The 23,819-nt window shown below is 39.6% G+C and overlaps 1 protein-coding gene across 1 annotated transcript in view; it reads right to left on the reverse strand.

Annotated features, from left to right (window-relative positions):
• Nucleotides 1–13,391, reverse strand: part of LOC147617630 (alpha-L-arabinofuranosidase 1-like) — a 29,492-nt gene extending 16,101 nt beyond the window's left edge. Inside the window, exons 1-2 of the mRNA XM_086775473.1 lie at nucleotides 13,284–13,391; nucleotides 62–136 (exon numbers count right to left, since the gene is read on the reverse strand). Coding sequence (XP_086631599.1) covers nucleotides 62–136; nucleotides 13,284–13,391 — 183 coding nt within the window. The remainder of the gene's footprint in view (nucleotides 1–61; nucleotides 137–13,283) is intronic.
• Between the last annotated feature and the right edge of the window lie 10,428 nt (nucleotides 13,392–23,819).

The following is a 23,819-nucleotide window of genomic DNA, read 5'->3' on the forward strand; positions in this document are numbered from 1 at the left end:
AACGAGCCTGAGTGTTTATGTATAAGAAGGGGGGGATGGGCAGGCCGCAGCATGAATTTACACGCGATGTGCTGCAGATGGTGCTTTGTCTCTGTCTTTCTGATAACGGAGGATGATGATGAGCTCTTCTGTGTTGCTTCGCTTACGAGTCAAGCTTGGTACTCGATAGCAACAGCGACGCGAATGCGTCTCTCTCTCTCTCTCTCTCTCTCTCTCTCTAATATAATATTATATATATATATATATATCTAATATCTAATATACATAATATATAATATATATATGTAATATCTAATATACATAATATATATATGAGAATGAGAGAGAGAGAGATCTGACATAAAATAAATGATTCATTCTACATTTCTTCATGAATCATTTTTCTAGTATTTCTTCTTCATAACTGATTCATGAATATGCTTTATAAATGATTCATGAATATGCTTCATAACTGATTCATGAATATTCTTTATAAATGCGAACACGGTTGTAGTGGAGTGGTTAAAGTGGACGATGTCCCAGCCGCCGGTGGTGCGGGTTCGATCCACGTTCTCTACGGTGCTACGCGTCCTTGTAACTAGAGTCCGGTGGTATATAAACCGGTGTTTCTCGCCAAATTTTAAAAATATGCTTTATAAATGATTCATGAATTACAAATTTATGTGTATTATTTCTTCATGAATCGTTTTTCTAGCATTTCTTCTTCATAAATGATTCATGAATAATCATTTTTCTTCATTTTATGTGTGTGAGAATTCATTACTTGTTTATTTTCAAATTTGTAGAATCATATTCATGAATCATTTTTCTTAATTGATAGAATCGTATTCTTCTTTCTTATATATGTATGTATATATATAGATATATATATATGTGTGTACATATAGATATATATATATATATATATAGATTTCTTGTAAGATCAATTAAGTTCACACTAGCATTAGTGTATATATGTACTTTAAGGTCCTGATGACCAAGCTATTTTAAGGTTTGGCTTTTTGAGTATTATCTTGGATTGGTACGATACCAGATTCCCTTTCTTAAACTCTTGATATATACATGTGTAGAGATGTAATGTGTGACAAATATGTGTACACACACATTACATCTCTACACATGGTGTGTGTGTGTGTGTGTGTGTTGTGTGCACACACATTACATCTCTACACATGGCTTGTGCGTGCGTGTGTGTGTGTGTGTGTGTGTGTGTGTGTGCACACGTGTTACATCTCTACTTTTGTGTATGATACACACACATATGTACAATATCATATTCATAAAAGTAAGAGATGTACATGTGTGTGTGTGTGTGTGTGTGTGTGTGTGTGTACACAAGCACACGCATAGTTAATTATTTTCATATTCATAGAATCATAGTTGTACATTTTTGTTTATGACCATGTCTATATTTATATATAGAGACACACTCTCTCTATATATAGATCTATAGAGAGAGTGTCTCTATCTATATTTATATAAAGAGACTCTCTCTCTCTCTCTCTCAAACTCATAGCAAAGCCAACACACCACATATGATCCATAGGAAAACATTGGAGTCACACATGCCCTTGAACCTACGATTCATCACTAGAAAGCCTAATGCATAAACTACTATGTTGGCACGAGAGAGAGAGAGAGAGAGAGAGAGAGAGAGAGAGAGAGTATAGATCCTAGGTTCAAGGGCATCTATGACTCCAATGTTTTCATATGGATCATATGTGGTGTGTTGCTTTGCTATGAGTTTGAGTTTGAGAGAGAGAGAGAGAGAGAGAGTAGATATTTATGTAAATAGGTAGACATGTGTGTGAACCCATGTGCACCATAGATGTGTATGTATATAGATAATTATATATCTATATGCATTCATGCATGTACGTAAATAAGTAGAAGTGTGTGAGCACTCTCTCTCTCTCTCTCTCTCTCTCTCTCTCTCTCTCTCTCTCTCTCTCTCTCTCTCTCTCTCTCTCTCTCTCTCTCTCTCTCTCTCTTAGACTATTCTATAGATCCAAGCTCAAGTTCCATATTCCTTAGACTTCGACATTATGGTGTGCATGGTTGCATTGAGCACATACGGTTGTTGGTTGGCTCATCTACAAGATTTAAATAATACATGCATTGCATTCTTACATAGGGGGCACATGCATGATAGACTTGAGGAATAGTTTCTATGCTTTTCTTGCAATGTGGCAAAAGTTTATGTTATAGTGTGGTGATTGAATGTCAAATGCCTACAAGAATGTACAAACTTAAAAGTAGCCAAATCCTAATTTGGTGCATTCATGTGTGGGATTTGGTTCTTATTTTTTGGGCCTTTTGTCAATTCACAATAATACTTTCAATATACGCATAGAAAAAGATCCTTAAGACTTTCCTTGTGAAGTTTATCACACCACCCATGTGTATAAATATAATCCCCTGGTTTACTTGCTCAAGTCGAAGGATAAGAAAATAAACATGAGTTCAATGTCAAATTCTTTTTAAAACTCTTAAAGAGAAATTTGTTGCATTTGTAAAACCTACATGATCCTTCTTAGAAAAATAATAATAATAAAGACATTCACAAAACACTTTACACCTAAAAACATTAGTACTATTTGATTATTGTAAGTTAACTACATTAATATTTAAGATAATAATAATAATGAAAATGTCTCAACCCCATGGTATCATCTTGAAATAGTAAAAGGCAAGGAGTTTATGGTTGAGACGTAGCATGATCGATCAAAATAAAAAGAGTCATGATAGAAGCTTCACTTAAACAATATTTCTTAAACATCTACAAATATACAATAAATTCTTGAGATTCCTTATCTACTTGTGTGGTCCCTCTTTGACTAAAAGAGTCATGATAGAAGCTTCACTTAAACAATATTTCTTAAACATCTACAAATATACAATAAATTCTTGAGATTCCTTATCTACTTGTGTGGTCCCTCTTTGACTAAAAGAGTCATGATAGAAGCTTCACTTGAACAATATTTCTTAAACATCTACAAATATACAATAAATTCTTGAGATTCCTTATCTACTTGTGTGGTCCCTCTTTGACTAAAATAGAAATCAAAATTGAGATTAAACGACACTACAAAGTAACCACAACAAAAAGCTTTATATAAGCATATTCCTTTGGAGGATTATACACTATGTGAACCTTTTTTTGGGGGGGAATTGAGATTAAATGACACTACAAAGTAACCACAAAAGGCTTTGTATAAGCATATTCCTTTGGAGGGATGTGAACCTTTTTTCGGGGGGGGGGGGGGGGGAAAGAGAAGTTAACATAAAGGAAGACTAGAGACTCAAAACTCAAAGCATAAATGGAGACTCAAGATTCAAGACTCAAAAGTTTAACATTTTTTTTTTCTATTTAAGAGAAGTAAACATAAAGGAAGACTTGAGACTCAAATGTTAATAATAGGACCACTATTTCTTTTTAACATCATGATAAAGTTATGCAAAGGAAAGAGTAGATATTAGAATCTGGGATCAAGAAGAAAAACCTAGAGTATTTTCATGCATGTGTAAGGGTCAACTAAATTATCATGCATGTGTAAAACTTTAATGCATGTGTAAGAGGCAATTAAATTATCACATTGTTACAAAATATAGCTCATGTAAAGCATGTTCTTATTGATAGATAGTCATCTATCCCTCTTGGATGTTAAGACTCCTCTTTGGTCCAAAATCATCGATGAAGATGATGCTCCACCATATCTCTCCTAAGAGCCTTTATTAGGAATATATTTGCACAATTCTCCGTTGTTGTCAACTTAACCTCTCCATCCGTGATTAGCTCATGCACAAAGTGATATTATATCTCAATGTGCTTCGTGCTAGCATGGAACACTAGGTTTTTTGCAATTGCCATGCAACTTTGATTAGAACTCAATATCGGTGCTCCCATGTACCCCAAAATTGCCATGCAACTTTGATTACCACCCAATCAACTACTATTGAGCCACCCCAAAATTCTCCTCAACCAAACAACATTTTACGTGAACAATAGCAAGTTGCCTTATGCTACTCATAACCTCTCTAGGGACACTCAATATTTCTTATTGATTCAAGAGGTAACTCCAAACCAACTTGAAAAACAATAACCAAAAATTGATTTCTTGCTATCACAATCTCTTGCCAAATCTCAGTCTCACAATATCCGTTCAAGGTATTGCCCAAGGTATAGATGATGTCATACTCAAGTATATCTTAGCAGATGTATTTCAACACCCACATCTCTACTACCTTCCAATGGTTCTCTTGGGTTGATACAAGAATCTACTACAGCAAATGCAAAGTTGATGTTTGATTGTGTATTGCACAAGAAGACAAGAAGATTAAACTCATGCACTACTTCACATACAAAAGTGGAGAAGTTTCTTATGTACATGAAGCATAGCAAATTGCCTCTTGCTACTCACAACCTCTATAGGGCCACTCGTTGTTGTTTCTTATTGATTAAAGACGTAACTCTGATCCTAAGTGAAAAATAATAACCAGAAATTGATTTCTATCATAATCTTTTTCCCAATATTCATTCAAGGTATATATGATCTCATACTCAAGTATATCTTAACATATGTATTTCAATAGCCACATCCCTACCTTTCAATGGTTCTCTCAGGGCTAATTCAATAGCCACATCCCTACCTTTCAATGGTTCTCTCAGGGCTAATTCAAGAATCTGCTATAACAACTACAAAGTTGATTTAGGGCATGGGCCTCCCCCTTTACCATTAAAGTGGGAGCTTGCAACATAGCATATGGTATGGTTGTATTTGATGGGCTACATCTTCATTGATGGAGCCTCCTCCTCCACGTGATGGGATTATTCCATGAACACCACATCATGGCTTGCAACCATATTCTTTCTTGCCTTAGGATCATATAGTCAATAACCCTTTGACTTCATATTGTTTACCCTAAGAAGACACACTTTCTCTGCTTTTTGGAATCTGAAACATGCACATATTCTGTTTTATGTTCTAACACAAAATTTCCCAAATCATATAGAAAAAAAATCACTCATACTTCAAAAAAACGAAGAGTTTTTCAATAAATCATATTCGTTTACAAAATCCAAAGTAACAGTAATATTCATCAATACAAAAATCTAAAAATCATAGAGAGAATCACCAGCAAAAGATCTAGCCAATAGGGCCTTTCTCCGACGCCTATCCACCCAACCCGGGCTATCCCGGGTATGCCTCTAGTAAATCTCGTCCACTCTAGGTTCTACCAAATGGCTCCTAGAGGGCATAAATCACAATCTCTGTCCAGCGTTCCCTGTCTAAGGAAGGCCTATCCGAATCTCAAAATCTCTCTCTCTCTCTCTATCGTGCATAGAAAATCCTCAAGGCTCTGGAAGAAGCCCAAAAAAACAGCCCAAGAGAATTAGTAGATTATCATGCACGAAATCTTCAAAGATAGAAAATCTCTTCTAAAACACTGGAAAGTGGTGTCGGATTCGTTTCGCGACAAATATCGGCCACCCCATGTGAAATCTCCCAATTATCTGAACACACACTTTATTCGTCCTGTTGATGAACTTACTTTCTTTAATTCGTCTCTCTGATAAATAAAGTTATCTACACCCTTATGCGAGGCCATTACTAAAAATTAAGGGTCAAATTGGTGTTCGGGCCCCGTTTTGGGCGCTTGTTGCGTTTATTTTTATTATGTAAACCCCCATACGATTTTCCTTTAGGCTAAACCACTCACTATGACCCTCTTATACATTATCTAACATGGTTAAGTATAGAATAGAATTTGCATACAAATGACACCACAAAACATACATAAAAAGTCCCAAAATTGACCCAAAATTGACATACCTAAATTACTAAATTTGTGGACCAAACTTAATCTTTTATGTCCTCTAAGTATTTCCTACTTTTCAACATAAAATATAGATGCTAAAAATCACCAAATCAAATGGATCCAAAAATACGTACATATGAGTACATTACAGAATCCCACTTGTGAGTCTAGAGCACATGCATATAAAAATCGTATCTAAATGTTCTAAAGTATGACACTGAAGGCTACTTATTTACTAGAGTAGGCCTACTAAGGAGTCATCCCCTTCACTGCCTTGGTGTAAATCCTGTTGCACCATAGTGTTTACTACCTTAGCTTAAAAGGTATTTGGCAATCCTTCTAACACACTCTTAGCCATCTCCATAATTTTGTTGTTGTGTTTCAATGACACCATTTTGATAATGAATATGAGTAGTGTGTCTCGTGATCCCATGCTTCTTATAGTAGGCATAGAATTTACCTTATTGAATTCACCTTATGTATCTGACACTCTAAAAAAGTTGGTAGGTATGCCACAATCCCAAACTTTTGCATATCTTTCAAGACCCCATAGCGGAGGTGCCCAAAGCTCTTGTGCCATAGCCTACTAATACCCACATTGGTGTGGGTAAAGAAGGCTGACAATTCATACACATTGTTTCATCGGGTACTTCTCCTAACACTAGTTTTCAGTGTTTTAACCATTTCTTGATTTACAAATTTTATAGAAAAATCTAGCTTTTGTGTTGGTGGTGGACCCATTTATTTTCCTCTCTTTCAATCTCAATATGTATTTTTTGCTCCTTCTTTATGACATACTACTGCAAGCTTTCAAGTTAGAAATAAATGTAAATGAATATGTCAAGATACCTTTAAGCTGGCATCTATAAAAAAATGATTACCTTTAAGCAGGCATCTATAAAAAAATGATTGCTTCCTTACCATACCCATGCTTAGCATATCTTGTAATTAAGGTATATACTATGTCTTGGACTCAAAGCTAATCAAACACTCTTGGTGGACTTTGCAAACAAGACTCATTTATCATACATACCAACCAAGGTGGTGCTAACAAGAAGTTCTCTATCAAGCAACCCCTTTCTTTCAATTGTAGCAAGTTATTTCTCAGCCCTTGTCTGTGGCTCCTATGGTACCACAAGCATAAGAGCCAAAAATAAATGTCACAACATTCAAAGAAGTACGATGGAGTTGCATTTACCTAAAACACTTGATTGCTTTCTCACCATGGAATTGCATTTGTCCAAAACACTTGACTACTTTCTCAATATGCCCAAAACACTTGACTACTTTCTCACCATGCCCATAGAAAAGAAGTCAATTAAGGTGGAGATAACACTAAGGTGTCCTTCCAGTGCCATTCTTCCAGTGACCCATCTTTTAATCTTTGCACATATTTCTTGGCCCTTATCTATGGCTCCTAAACTACCACACACTTTCAAGCTACAAACAAACATGATAACATTTAGGAGATACCCTAAAGTTTAGGGGGGAGACACCCTAAAGTCAAAACTCTTCAAAACACTTGATTATCTCCAAACCATGCATAAGCTCAACATGTGTTGTGCTTAATTGATTCCAAGAAACTATCTCTTGAATTAGAAGCACGTTAAACACTTGGCATTGCATGCTTGTAAGCAAGCCACATTTAACATACATATTGTCCAAGATGTAATAAGGTATGTTTCAAAAAACCCAAAATATTTCAATATTAGCATGTTTTATTTGTGGCTCCCTATTATGCCATAAGACTTTAAGTTGAAAATACATGTGATAACATTAAGGGGACATCATTAAGTTGCTGTAGGTTGCTCAAAGTTCTTAACTATTTCCCCACCATGTGTACGTTGAGCATATATCTTACACATACTATTGTCCACAAGATTACATCTCTAATCAAAAGCCTGTGTGAAAAATATGTTTTGGTTTTATAAGAGAGCCACATTTAGAATATATATAACAAAGGAGTTGCCAAAAAACAAGATCTCGTTCTAGAAACCTATCTTTCTATCTTGGCATGTATTTCTTCGCCCATGTCTATGGCTCACATCTACTCTCTATAGAAAGCATAAAAGCTACAAACACATTTAAAGGCATCTGAGATGACCCCCTAGAGTTACATCTACTCAAAAAATTTGATTTCTTCCTCACCATGCACATGGTCACCATATTTGTTGATTATTGTCATCCATTAGAGGAGATATGAAACTAAGAAAGGGCCTCATAATATTGAGCTAAAAAAGGTGATTAATAGCCTTAAAAAGGGGAGATGGTCCCATATAAATTGGCATATCTTCCCATATTTTTAGTTGATCTTACCCCTCTGCTCTCTACTTTTCCCCCTGCTTTCCCTCCCTACTTCCATTTTTAGCCCCACCACACCTAGACCACTCCCTTTCTATCATTTAATACTCTTACATAATTTTCAATATCTTTACTACCATATCATCAGATCAACCAAAAAGTGACCTTTAAATTTTTTCTCCCCCATCTCCTCCCCCCTCCTTCTAGCCATTTATGTGTAGACGTAGGCTAATAATGGGTCGGTGCACTTTTTCCCGCCTTAGGAGGTTTCTTCCTGAGCATGTGTAAGCACTCTTATGAGTGAGTGTGTAAGTGACATTATCATGTCACTTCACTTGTACTTCACTTATTATCATCAATATACTTTGAATATTATGCTTCTCAAATTAAGTGACCTTATCATGTCACTTCACTTGTACTTCACTCAATCATCAATCTACTTTGAGTGTTATGCTTCTCTATATCTCTACTTACTTGTTGCACATGTATATGTGTTGCTACCTTTGTCTCCACTCCTACAATTAGTATTAGAGAAAATTCTATTGGCTCTCACCTCTATCGGTTCCTCTCAAATCACCTCCTTGATCTACTCTTTTGATTGTCTTAGATTGAGCTTTCCTCTTAGGTGGAGAAGGTATACCCTATAGTGCGATGTTAACTAAGTTGATTATGTTTTAACAACTTTTGGGCCATTTTGGTCATGTTTTGGGGTGTGTTTACATGTTGTAAGGTTTTTGCAAACATCCTAGGGGAGTGTTAATTCGAACTACCTTTATTTAATTTTAGGTTTTCAGCAATGTAGTAGCATAAATTTAGTGTGTAGACATTGTGTGCATATGCCAGAGGGTCATCGTCAACATCATCATCATTGTTATCGACTTTTCCATCCTTGCTAGGAACATTTCTATACTCTATGCTCAATCATTTTTCATACACTTTGCAAGTCTCTTCGTCATCACAATGATCCACTGATCTTGGTTGTATGTAATGGGCACACTGGGAGTACTTGTAGATTGTTGGGATAGTTGCATTTTGTGTCAGCGCGACGATTCATTATTTGCAAGTTGAAATGGCGGCAATGATGTATTTGGGATGCTTTTCACTTAAGGATAAATGGGACCAACTTTGTGCTCTTATATGATGCGTCATGTATTCGAAAGAACTTTGTGTTCTTATACTATGTGTCATGTATTGGAAAGAACTTTGTGCTCTTATATGATGTGTTATGTATTGGAAAGAACTTTGGAATGTTGTTTTTAGCATTGAGGTATGCCCTATCTTGCCAACGTAGGATAGCATAGGTACGATTTTTCAACCAAGATTTTGAGAAAAATTTACAAAAATCTACTTATATAAAGGGGCTTTAAATGGAATTTAAAAAAAAAACCCCGTAACTTTATTAAGAAAAAGGGTTCATTTTATTAAGTTATAATTCACAAAAAATAGAAATTTTTAATACCCTTTAAACGCACATTGTATGTAGGCCTTCCTAAAAGTACGCCCCTCGAGACTATTCTCACAGCTTTATCAAATTAAGACCAAGTTATTTATATCCACAATTTGGCTTATGATAAAGGATAACCCTTGTTAGCTCACAGAATGGAGCTAGACTCACACACACACACATGCAACTCTCAATGACAAGAACATAGAGGTGTAGAGTGTGAGAGAGATTGGCAAGCTCAAAGGAGAGAGATGAAGCTCTCTACAAATACAAAGATAAAGTAAAAATAAGATTCAGTTGAAGAATGAGCTTCATACTGTGGAGAAGAAAAATATGTCTATGAATGATTATGCCTAGATGATCAAGGGCATTATGGAATCCCTTGCATCAATTGGTGTTTCTGTTAATGATGATGATAAGGTGGAAGTGTGTCTACGTGGTCTCGGGCCACAATACAAGAAGGTGTTCAAGAAGTATATTCAAACTCGGGAGAACATTCCCAACTTCACAGATTTGGTGTCAATGCTGATCATCATTGAAGAGAAGAATTTGGGTGAAGATCAACAGTCTTCACAAAACAAAAACAGTTCACAGTAGCAAGCCTTCTACACAAGATCAGGTATAGGACGAGGTAGAGGTCGTGGATGTGGCCAAGGTGGTGGCCAAACAGGTAATCATAATTATGGTCAGCAGAGCAACAACAGTCCTAGGATGTGGCCAAGGTGGTGGCCAAACAGGTAATCATAATTATGGTCAGCAGAGCAACAACAGTCCTAGGATTTGCAACAACAACACATAGGTGGAAGAGGCCAATTTAGAGGTAGGGGGAGTCAAAGAGTTCGTGATAAACAGGTAATCATAATTATGGTCAGCAGAGCAACAAACAGTCCTAGGATTTGCAACAACAACACATAGGTGGAAGAGGCCAATTTAGAGGTAGGGGGAGTCAAAGAGTTCGTGATAATTGGCAAAGTCAGCATAATGATACACAAGGTTGTTTTTATTGTGGTAAGCCTATACATGTGCACGCAGACTGCTATAAGAAGCAAATGGAAAAGTGCAACAAAACAACTATACATCCTCTAGCATAAATAATGAGGATAATGAGAGATTGTTTGTTATGCAACATGTGGTTAATGCTGTGTCTAAAAATGATGTAGTAGCATGTAAGGATGATGTATGGTATGTTGATTCAGATGCTTTGAACCACATGACAAGTCATGGTGAGTGGTTCAAGGAAATTAAGAGTCTTGAAAGACCACATTTTGTTGAAACAGGGGATGACACTGCTCATCCGAATGCCCATGTTGGAGACGTGCCATTGTCTATGCAGGATGGTAAGGTGAAGTACCTTGCAGATGTACTTCATGTTCCAAACATTACAAATAATCTAGTTTCAGTTGGCCAAATGATTGAGCAGGTTTGCAAGTTTGTTTTAACCCAAATGGTTGTTATGTAGAAGACTTTAAAGGTAAGTGGAGGTTGGTTGCAAAAGGCAACAGAGTGGACAAAATGTTTACATTAAATGTAAATATGCATGAAGTGAGTGCTACAATGTTTGTAAATGGTTCAAGAGTTGTTGCAGATAGAGACATTTGACATAAGAGTATTGGGCATGTAAATGTCCAAAGAATGAAGTCTATGCAAACTAAAGAAATTGTGACAGGGCTACCTAAGTTTAAGGTTGAAGGTATGCAGAGAGTATGTGAAGCATGTCAATTTAGAAAGCAAACAAAGCATGTATTTCCACATGACAAAAATGTGAGCAGGAATGTACTAGATGTTGTGCATTCAGATGTATGGGTTCCTACGAAGACTATGTCTATGGGTGGCTACAGGTACTACGTAACATTCATTGATGACCAGACGAGGAAAGTGTGGGTGTATCTCATGAAGGAGAAGAGTGAAGTGTTCACTCATTTCTAGAATTTCAGGGTGATGGTGGCTGAAAAATAGATAAGGAAGCATGTGAAGTGCCTAAAGGTCAGATGGAGGGGGAGAATACTTCTCCAATGAGTTCTTTGAATTCTTACAAAATAATGGCACTCAGAGACAATTTACATGTAGATACACTCTACTACAAAATGGAGTTACTAAGCGGAAAAACATGCACATTGCAAAGATCGCACGAGCATTGGTGGCAGAGAAGAATATGCTTCATAGCTATTGGGCTAAGGCTATATCTACAACAGTTTATATCATGAACATGACTCCTACTGCAGCCATACATGATGTAACGCCAGAGGAGAAGTTTACTCGCAAAATTTTTTGGTTGTGTTGCATATGTGCATGTGCCAGATGAGTTACGTACTAAGCTGGATCCAAAGGCAGAAAAATGCATGCTTATTGGGTATTCCCTTGAGGAAAAGGGATATAAATGCTATAATCCCGCTACATGTGAATTGAGAGTAAGCAGGGATGTCGTATTTGATGAGATGAGTAGCTGGTATGCTACTGAAAAAGATGTTGTTGGGGCTGATGTAAGTGGAAATGTGGTTGCACAGAATGTAAGTCAGTAATCACAGTCATTGGGTGGACCAGGAGAGTCCTCATCCAGTGGTTCTATTGATGGACCATGGAGTGGTAGGCTGCATCATAATATAGTTGGTACATCACATAAAGGCAAAGAGAAAGTGATTGAGCCCCTTGATATGCCTGATATTCTACAAGGCATTTTCTTATTGATAGAGAGTCTAGTGTCTTGGAGATGTGTCTTGGAGATGGAGCTATACTTGTTGGCTTAGAAATCCAGTTTATGCAGGTTCCATGCAAACCATATTTGAATAGTGTGCAATGCACACATCAGTATTTGAGGGCCACTGTTGATTATGCATTGTTTTATGCAGCATGTGTACCATTGGAGCTATATGGGTACACAAATGCAGATTGGGCAGGTAGCAACTTAGAAAGGAGATCTACCAATGGATTTATGTTTTCATTGCGGAATGCTGCTATGACATGGAGCAGCAAGAATCAGCCCACAATTTCCTTGTTAAGTAGTACAGGGGCAGAGTACAGAGGAGCTGCAGTGATAGCGTGTGAGGTAGCTTGGTTACACAAGCTACTTGTTGTGCTGATTTAGGGTTGCATGTGGAGAGAAAGGTTGTCATATATTGTGACAATCTTAGCAGTACAATTGGCCAGGAACCTAGTTTTCCATGCGCCAATGAAACACATTGAGGAACATTACCACTTTATCAAGGAGAGAGTCTTGGCAGGTGACATCGACTTGGTCTAGGTCAGCACACAAGATCAGGTCGTTGATCTTCACGAAGGCCTTGGGAGCTGAGAAGCTCCCCAGATTTCGAGATATGCTTGGTGTTCAATGAGCTGGAGTTAAGCTTGAGGGGAAGTGTTGAGATGTCAAGCTCAACATGAGTTGACACTCACGAGGTGCCTACATGATCATTCGACATTTACATCACTGGCGGGTTTGGTAGCTGGCATCGGCATATCTTCGCCAGAGATTCTACAAGTGGTCTACATCGACTAGTCCACACCTACCCAAATAAAGGGAAGGCCGGTCGCACATTGTTACTGTTGCAGTTCCCACATTTGGTGTCTCTCTCTCTCTCTTGCTCTTGCTTCATCCCGTCATAGCTCTCACCTCCGTGCTCTCTTGTTCGATCCTTCTCACCTTTCAACTGGTATCAAAGCTTGGCTCTTTGAGCTCTTGAACGTGGTTGGGCACTCCTTCAGCATTCATTCGAATACCTACACATTTGTCTTCACTCTTGGCAGCCATAGCCACACCTTCGAGCTTCCGGTCAGTCTCATCCTTCTCGGGCACGCATTGGGCCTTCTTGGGCAACCTCGGGGGATTCATCTATAGGTATTGGAGCTCTCATTCCACTCTTTTACTTCAATCCACAGGGTTTTGAAGCAGGGTAGTCCATTGCTCTTTGCTTCCATTGAAGCATACACTCTTTGCTTGTGCGGGTACTTGACTACCCTCCCCACCTTCCTGTGGCCATGGAGCAGCCCCCCAGCCCTCCCAGACAATCACGCATAGTCACGTGATCTGTCCATAGGCTTGTTTCAGCATTGGCATTCAACTCCAGCTCCTCTTCATGCTTGGCAACTCATTTGTGGTCTTCATCCTCATTGGCAACACTCCTTTGAGGCCTGACATTGCTCCTTGAGCTTGGGCATTGACATTGAAGGGTTTGGACTTTAGTCCAAGACTGTCATAATAGTCCACAGTCATTTACAGGCAGTGCTACATTGACATTTGATGCTAATGCTTGGTTGGCACTGACATTGGATGCTCATACCTGCCCGAATGATGCCTGGATGTTATGGGAAGCTATGCATATGATATGCCATTGATTTGGTGCTGATTTTGGCCCTGTTTATGCTCAGTTTAGTAGTGATTTTACTGCTGTAATACACTTGGGCTGAAGCTATTTAACTCACTTTATCTATTGCCTATTGGTCTCGGCGGGTGCCTCCTGGGTGATGCCTATGACTATTTGGATGCAAATGGAGGTTGGCAAATGTCTTGGATGGTTCCGGAATGCCTATTGAGCTTCGATTGAGCTCCGTATCGAGTGGCCTTTGATCGACTTTGGTCTACTATGGTATGCTTTTGTGACATTGGTTATACCTATGGTCTATGCTTGACCCGTTGGTACATGCTTTGGAGCATATGTCAGAGATGCATGCTACATACATTGTTTGAGTTTCTTTGCCACTTGGAGCTTTAGTTGGGCTTGTACTTGGATACTTTGGAGCCTCTTTAGGATGATTATTGGCTTGTCAGAGATTGACTTGGGTTCGTACATGATGTACTTGGATGCTATCAGAGATGCTTGACCGCTTACATGCTCTTCATGCTCGGTTGATGTACGGTCTTGGATACTTGATCACTGGTGCAGTTACATGCCTTCTATGAGCATTGATGCTTGATTGCCTATCGACTTTTGTGCTAGTGGGAGAGGTTATGGCCTATTGTCATTGGCCATACCTAGAGCTTGCGTATCATATACTTGAGCTACTTGAGATTGGAGACTGGGATCTCACTATGTATGATGCTTGGTTGATGCTACTTGGTCTGTCTTGGATGCTTGTGAGCTGATTTGGATCCGTCTTCATTGAGCAAACACTGACTTCTTTGACATACTTGGGTGTTGGTTCATGTATTTTGGCTGTCATATGCCTATGCTATGCCCGCTTGATGCCGGTTTTGGATCTGGCAGTCATTGATTGACTTTGGATCTTCATTTGCTCACTGTTAGCTCTCTTTTACCTATTGCTGTAGGTTATTGCAGCAAGCTGTTTGCTTTGGACTGACATTTATCATGCTGAATCACTTTCATTTGATGTACTTGGTGGACAGCATCATTGATCACTTGTACCTTGCTCGTTTGTCTTGATTTGGTGGCATTTTGGGCTGTTTACACAGCAGTATACAGCAAGCAGTTTTTTGACAGTCTACACTGTTTCTAGCTTGCATTATGGCTAGTTCTTCCATTGATAATGCTATATTCAACATCACTAAGTTGGATATGGTACAAACTATGGCTATTGGAAAAGCCAAATTTGGCAAGTGTTGATGCAGAAATCGCAGGTTAAACCACTGAGATTGAGTGGGCAGTGCCCGCCACCACGATGCCTAACGATCAATGGCTTGAGCTTGATAAACTGTGCAAGTCCACTATCATACTCTCTCACCACAGAACAGGTACACTACAATGTAGTTGAGGAATCACAGAGTGCATGGGATCTTTGGGAGAAGATCAAGAACTTGTATGATAAGAAAAGTCCTGCTAGTCAGATGTATTGGTTGAAATAGCTCATGGATCTTCGTATGAAGGAGAATGTGACTATGTCTGCTCACTTGAGTCAGTTTCATGCTATCTTAAAGCATTTGGTTTCGCAAGGCATTGATTTTAAGGAGGATGTGACTCCCTTGTTCTTGCTTGGCACTCTTAATGACTCTTGGGATATCTTTCGTATTGCTTTGTGCGCCTCTGCTACTACACTTAAGCTATCTGATGTTGAGAGTGCTCTTCTTCAAGAAGAGATAAACAGAAAGAATTTGGATGACTCACGTGTCTCTCATGCATTGACAGTTAGAGGCAAGAATGATGGAAATGGAAAGAATGGCAGTGGCCACAGGATTCTCAGAGATCCCACTCCAAGTCTCGTGGGAATCACACAGTAAACCCTATGGTGGCAGGAATGCAAATGTTACATGCCATCATTGTGGGAAAAAGGGCCACATTAGGCCACAATGTCATGAACTGCGCAATGAAAGGCGCAAAGAAAAGGGGAAAGAGAAAGTGCAAGAGAAGTCCTCTGATCGCAGTATTGTACCTGCAAAGTCCAGTGTTAAGATTGAGGAAATTAATGTTATGCAGCCCGAGGACTCTGATGGAGATTATATTCTTGCAGCCTCTTCATGTGATGCCTCACAGATGACTGACACTCACTCTATGTATGCACAGTGCTGGCTTTTGGATTCGGGTGCATCCTTTCATGTGACACCCTGCAGAGAGTGGTTTCATACATACCGCATTGTTTCTGGTTCTGTGCGTCTTGGTGATGGCAAGTCTCTTGATATTGTGGGCATAGGTGATGTTATGCTACAGTTTCCCTCTGGCAGCACTTTTATTATGCATGATGTACGCCATGTACCTACATTGACCTGCAGTCTTATGTCAGCTAGACAACTTGATGATGCAGGATATCATGTGTCTTTTGGGGACTCTACATGGAAAATTACTCGTGGAAGGCTTGTACTTGCAAGAGGTGCCAAGTTTGGCAGCCTCTACCCCTTGGTTATATCTGGTTCTACTTTTGCAAGAGGTGCCAAGTCTCGCAGCCTCTACCCCTTGGTTATATCATGTGCTTTTGGGGACTCTGCATGGAAAATTACTCGTGGAAAGCTTGTACTTGCAAGAGGTGCCAAGTCTGGAAGCCTCTACACCTTGGTTATATCTGGTTCTACTCTTGATCATGTTTTGTCTGTGGGTTCTATCCCACATGTATCTTTGTGGCATGCCCGTTTGGGACACATGTCTCTTAAAGGAATGAAAATGCTTAGTGCTTTGCAGTACTTACCGCCTTTTGACTACTCACATTTTTGATTCATGTGATTATTGTTTATATAGTAGGTAGACTAGGAACTCACATAAGAAGTCCAGTATGTCACGCATGGGTGAGCCATTGGCTCTTGTGCATTCTGATGTTTGTGAACAGCCCTGTCAGTCACTAGGGGGTGCAACGTACTTCGTTACATTTATTGATGACTTTTCACGAAAGGTTTAGGCTTATCCCATAAAGCAGAAGTCTGATATCTTGGCCTTTCAGCAGCGTTGTCTTGCTTTAGCAGAGAACCAATCTGGGCATAGGCTGAAATGCCTAAGGACAGATAATGGGGGTGAATATGTCAAGTACTTTTGAGCAGTTTTGTGAGGATGAGCGGGATATTAAGCGTCAGTTGACCACCCCTTACACCCCTCCTCAGAATGGTATGGCTGAGCACATGAATAGGACTATCCATATGCAGTATGCTTAGCCATGCAGGCTTACCACAGCATTTTTGGGCTGAGGCAGTTATTACGACTGCAGTGCATATCATTAATCGATTGCCTCTTGCAGTGGCATTGACTTCCAAGTAGCAAAGGAGGTATGGACAGGAAATCCTCCCTCTTATACTCATTTGCGCGTCTTTGGATGTGAGGCATTTTGCCATGTGCCCAAGGACAAGCGCAATAAGCTGGATCCTAAAAGTGTGAAATGCATATTCCTTGGCTATGGAGATGCAGGTGAGATGGGATATCGTATCTGGGATCCGCAGGCGCACGGAAGGTCATTTGCACCATGATGTTGTGTTCCATGAGGACAAAATGCATAGGTAGCCTGAGAAGGTAGTGGAGATACACAGGGTTATCTTTCAGGAGGAGCTGCTGCTCCCGTACAGCCAGCTAGATAGCCTACAACAGCAGTTGGTACTTATGGCCAGGATGTTAGACATGATGTTGGACAGGCAGCACAGCCTGCAGTGAGGCGTTCTACTAGAGATAGACGCTCTCTTGATTGCTTTGAGCCCTCTATACTATGTCTTGGTTACAGATGCAGGAGAACCTCTCACCTATGATGAGGCTATGCGCAGGGGTGACAGCCACTCCTGGGAGAGGGCTATGCAGTCTGAGATAGATTCATCGCATAAGAATCATACTTGGGATTTGGTTTCCTTGCCTAGTGGCAAGAAGGCTCTGCCATGCAAGTGGGTGTACAAGTTGAAAAGTACCCCTGGACACCCCAGGCCCACATACAAGGCCAGATTGGTAGCAAAGGGTTTTAAGTAGGAGCATGGTGTTGACTTTGATGAGGTCTTTTCTCCTCCTGTGGTTAAGATGACCACCCTGCGCTTAGTCTTGGCTTTGGTTGCACAGCTTGACTTGGACTTGTATCAGATGGATATCAAGACGGCATTTTTACATGGGGACTTGCATGATGAGATTTACATGGAGCAGCCTAAGGGCTTTGCAGAGCATGGCAACAGGGAACACCTAGTGTGCAAATTAAAGAAAAGCCTTTATGGCTTGAAGCAGCCACCTAGGGAATGGTACCATAAGTTCGATGCATTTATGCAGTCATAGGGCTACAGCCGTAGTGCTATGGATCCGTGCTTGTACACGAAGAAAGCCCGTGATGGATCTTTATTGATTTTGGTACTCTATGTGGATGACATGTTGTTGGCAGGGAAAGCTCATGATGAGCTAGATGCTCTTAAGGCTCAGCTCAAGAAGAGCTTTGGGATGAAAGATTTGGGACAGGCCTCTCATATTCTTGGTATGCTCATTACGCGTGATAGGCCGCATCAGGGACTATACTCTATCTATCATAGAGAGAGTACATTCATAAAGTCATTGAGTGCTTTCGTATGCAGGATGTAAAGCCTATTGGCTGTCCATTGCCTTCTCATGTGAAGGTATCACAGGCTGATTGTCCACAGACAGATGAGCAGAGGGCCAAGATGGCCAAGATTCCCTATGCATCCGCAGTGGGCAATCTTATGTATGCCATGATAGCCACCCGTCTAGATATTGCTTTTACAGTTGGTGTTGTGGCACGTTATATGGCTACACCTAGCAAGAGGCATTGGGATGCTATGAAGGGTATCATGAGGTACCTGAAGGGCACTACTGATATGTGCATATGTTATGGCCAAGATTCCCTATGCATCCGCAGAGTGGGCAGTCTTATGTATGCCATGATAGCCACCCGTCTAGATATTGCTTTTACAGTTGGTGTTGTGGCACGTTATATGGCTACACTTGGCAAGAGGCATTGGGATGCCGTGAAGGGTATCATGAGGTACCTGAAGGGCACTACTGATATGTGCATATGTTATGGCAGCCAGGTATCATGAGTTACCTGAAGGGCACTGCTGATATGTGCATATGTTATGGCAGCCAGGATACAGGAGTCGTGGGATACACTGACTCTGACTATGCAGGACATGCAGATAGTAGGAAGTCCACCTCTGGCTATGTGTTCACTTTTGCTGGAGGTGTTGTTTCATGGATGTCTAGGGAGCAAAAATGCATGGCCCTTTCTACTATAGAGGCCAAGTATGTTACAGAAGCAACCACCACTGAGGCTTGCAAGGAGGCCATTTGGTTGGGTTGTTTGGTTGCTGACCTTGGTATTGCAGATGCTATCCCTACACTGCATTCGGATTCTACGAGTGCTATCCAGTTAGCCAACAAGAATCCGGTCTTCCATGCGAAGACAAAACACATTGAGGTGCGGTATCACTTCATTCGTGAGATCATTGAGGACAAGTCTGTTGACCTTGTCAAGATCTCAACTGACCAGAATCCTGCAGACTTGCTCGCGAAAAGCCTCTCTATAGAGCGCTTTGCCTTCCTTAGGAAGTTGATGGGCGTTGGATGAGATGATGTCTTTCCTCATCCTCTTGTATCTATGTACATGTTGTAGTGTCTTTTCTTTTTTTCTTCTCACTCCTCACTGAGGCAGATTCGCCTTTAAGTGGGAGGTTGTTGGGGTAAAGGTGCCTCCACCTAGCCGCCCGTGTATTACTACACTGACAGTACCACACCTGCACACTGCAGGTGGTGGGCGCCCATCACTGTCACTTCATTCTTTATTCTTTCAGTGACAGTGACAATACCGCACACCTGCACACTACAGGCGACAGTGACAATACCGCACACCTGCACACTATAGGCGACGGGCGCCCATCACTGTCACTTCATTCTTTATTCTTTCAATGACAATGACAATATCGCACACCTGCACACTACAGGTGACGGGCGCCCATCACTGTCACTTCATTCTTTATTCTTTCAGTGACATTTGAATAAAGAGAAGGCCGGTCACACATTGTGACTGTTGGAGTTCCCACATTTGGTGTCTCTCTCTTTCTCTTTCTCTTGCTCCATCCCGCCATAGCGTGCTCTCTTGTTCGATCCTTCTCACCTTTTAGTCATGAGCTCTTACAGGCTGTATGCCATTATATAAAAGTTGAAAAGCAGCCAAAAACAAGTTCATAATTTTAAATAATTTGACAAGACCAAAATGTACCTTGGATCATCATAAACATGTGCAGCCATTGTTGCCCATCCTTGCACATGCCTGATGTGATCAAAACAAACCCATGCCCTCCTCAAATCACCATCTCCTATTTGGCACATATGGTTTACCAGATCCAAACTTGATACAGGACTTGTGGGGTGGTTGACATTTAAACATGCAACATCGCTCTGACTTGTCCAAAGCTTGCCCTCGGGAAAACAATTACCATGGAAGAACTCAAAAGCGCATTATCTCGTCAATTCTAGGATACTGGACTCTACTCTTTGCATTGAACCATTGATCCTAGAGAAGCACATAGCATCCTCCTAAATCTACAAGAGAATTGGAGAACTTGACAAACTATGTAAAGTTGAGAAGAATAATCAAAGAATTTATGGAATACACATTACCTTTGACATTGAAAATTTTTAGGGGATGCATGTGTTCCAATAATAGCAACTATATCCATGTTGCTAATATTTGATCCATTCTTTGTATGCCTCCTGACAACTATATCCAATACAAGTTGTTTGGTGATATCCATTTGTATCTTCCTTGCACCACTTGTAGCCACCTCTGAAACTGCCTCTTGCACAAGTTCGATTATCTTTTGCAATACTTGTCTTGATGTGCCCCTTTGCCCCGCATGCAAATGTTCCCCTTGATGTATCATCAATCTGGTTATATGTGGATCAAGAATACAATAGTACACCGTAGCACCACACATTCTTCTACATGCAGGTTTGTTCTTGTAGTAGAAACAAGCTAGAGAGTTGTTAAGTCCAGTAATACAGAAGATTATGTGTGAGCTTTCCTATTATTTGGAAAAATATAAAAGTCCCAATAAATACTCTTATTAATCATGATTTACTAAAATTGAGCCAAGATAATAAGCTTACCAATCCATGATGTTGTATTTAATGTGCCGTTCATAGTTCTGCTTCCACACAAGGCATGAGTGCACTCAAATAAGCCTCCACAAGAACTCTTTCATAGTACTCCAAGAGCTCTCCCCACAGGTTTCACCCAACAATGACCATCATGTGCTTTCTCCATTCCTTACATCGGAGAGGTTGAAGGATCACTTACATTCCGTAACTCAAAAGCCACATTGCCATTATAGATTTGAGGAATCTCTTCTACCTTCTCAATATGCTTACTTTCTAATAACATTCTACGAAGAACTACTGCATGAGATTCCTCAGACAATAAGTATTTGACCACACTCTTTTGAAGTGGTGTACCTTTGGGAGAATCTTCCATTGTAAGATCAATAATGACTTGCTTTGATGTGCTTATTGTAGTGTTACTTGACTCTCCTGTTATTGGAACAACCAGGTATTCAATTGTTATATCTTTATCAAATATATATAATATGGTTCCTCTCCAGTGGGTCCAACTGACTGGATAGATATAAGATGATCTACACCATCAGCTTGTGGTTTTATTGCAAAAACCTTCAATCCGTATTGAGGATATAGCATTCCATCAAAATCATCAAGTTTAGTAATATAAAAATGTCCCTGCACACAGTCCTAACAATAGGATCATTTTCCAAACCTCCTACTACCAAAATGTGAAAAGTTGTATTCTCCATGTCAATGAAGAAAAACAAACCAAAAGAAGAAAAAGATCTCTATTTGTCAAGCACTATATCTCACAAAATCAAGTTACAAACACATAACAAACTAATGAAAATGAATTCAAATTTTAAACATGAAATCTAAATATATTAGACTTAATTTTAAAATATATTCATTTAAAAAAAATATTTCTCACAAACAAAAAAGCATTATTCAATCATTATAAATAGTGTTATTAATGCATGAAATCTAAAATCCATTTTCAAGAATCATATTTAATAATAAATACTTACATAACTTACTCTCATTAATAATTACTTTTCTAACTACCTTTAATTTTCATGAATACATAAGGTAATGATCACATTGTTAAGATTAAAATCATGATTTTGAATAACTACCTATTATATTTAATATATAAAATTTTATATAATAACATCTTCTTTTTTGTAATACTTATCCCTTTCCATATTATCAAATATATCTTTTCTTTTGTAACCTTGACTAATCTAATAATAAGTGGAATATGAAATCGAATAATAATTTCTCTGATATCTAGGCATAATCAATTCTAATAGTGGGATAAAATAATTATTTCCAAGTGTAACAATCATTCCAAGTGAAATGAAAGATTTGATTAAACAATTTTTCAACGGTAAAGTTGATTACTACAAAGATAATAAAAATGGATCTAGAAGGCATAGCACCCAAACTAGAGAGAGAGAGAGAGAGAGAGAGAGAGAGAGAGAGAGAGAGAGAGAGAGAGAGAGAGAGAGAGAGAGGCGGGGGCCTTAGCCCCCTCACTAAGAGCGATGTCACCCTTAGTGAGGGGGCTAAGGTGCCCGTCAATCTCTCTCTCTCTCTCTCTCTCTCTCTCTCTCTCTCTCTCTCTCTCTCTCTCACACTCTTTTTTAATTCTTTATTCCTATTTTAATTCTCTCTCTCTCTCTTTTAATTCTTTCTTCCCTCTCTCCCTCTCCTTCTCCCTCTCATCTCCTTTTTTAAAAGAGAGAGATAAAGAGAGAGTGGTGGTTTATCGAGAGAGAGAGAGAGAGAGAGAGAGAGAGAGAGAGAGAGAGAGGGGGGGGGGGAGCGAGGGAGCGAGGGAGGGAGGGGCGATGGCCTCAAGTGAGGGGAGGCCCCCCTCACTAAGGGCAATGTCACCCTTAGTGAGGGGAGGCCCCCCTCACTAAGGGCAATGTCACCCTTAGTGAGGGGGCCCTCTCCTCACTTAAGGCCACCGGCCCTAATCTCTCTCTCTCTCTCTCTCTCTCTCTCTCTCTCTCTCTCACGTGCGCACGCACCTATGCCCCCCTCTCTCTCTTGCTCTTAAGTGAGGGTACCCTCCCTCACTTAGGGCCACCGCTCCCCAATCTCTCTCTCTCTCTCTTTGTTCATTATTTTTCTCAAACTGTAAAATTTTTTTCTTAATATTTTTTCTCTCTATTTTTTACTCTTTCTCTATTTAAGCTTTCTCTCTATTCATAGCTTTTATTCTATTTAGATCTCTTCTTATTTTGTTTATATCTTCTTAGTTTCTTTCTTTTTTGTTCATTCTATTTGTTCGGTCTCTTTCTCTCTTCTTCCAATCTCCTTTCAAGCTCCTCTTTTTTACATGGTACCTTCTCAACTCGAACGAGGTACACAAGTGTTATTAATGTTCAATGGCACCAAAGTAGCTACTTGGACCGTTCCGCACATAAACCCTACTGTGGATGCCATCCATGGAATTCCTTCGCCCATTGGCCATGTTGGCATGTCGATTGAGCATATCGAAGTGGGAGAAGTAACTCTTCCTTTTCCTCTCGGAGATGGTGATGTTAGCACGTTAAATCAAACCATAGGCTACATCATTGTATGGCCAGCATGGAATTACATAAGTGTTGTTATATATCTCTCACTTTTGCAATTATGTTCTTTTTTGTGGTGTTTCTAAAAACTGTTTGTAGTAGCAAATGATTACGTTAGTGGTTTTATATCTATCTTCCACCTTTGCAATTAAACACTTTTTTTGGGTGGTTTTGTTGAGAGTAATTTGTAACAAGAGATTGAGTAATTTGTCTTGTATATGTCCATGTGTTTAGATTGATCCAAACACATCAAAGAAAACCCCACATCCA

The sequence above is a fragment of the Cibotium barometz genome, chromosome 36 (genome assembly GCF_041138505.1).
Source record: "Cibotium barometz isolate CiBa-2024 chromosome 36, ASM4113850v1, whole genome shotgun sequence".
NCBI classification, from domain to species: domain Eukaryota; kingdom Viridiplantae; phylum Streptophyta; class Polypodiopsida; order Cyatheales; family Cibotiaceae; genus Cibotium; species Cibotium barometz.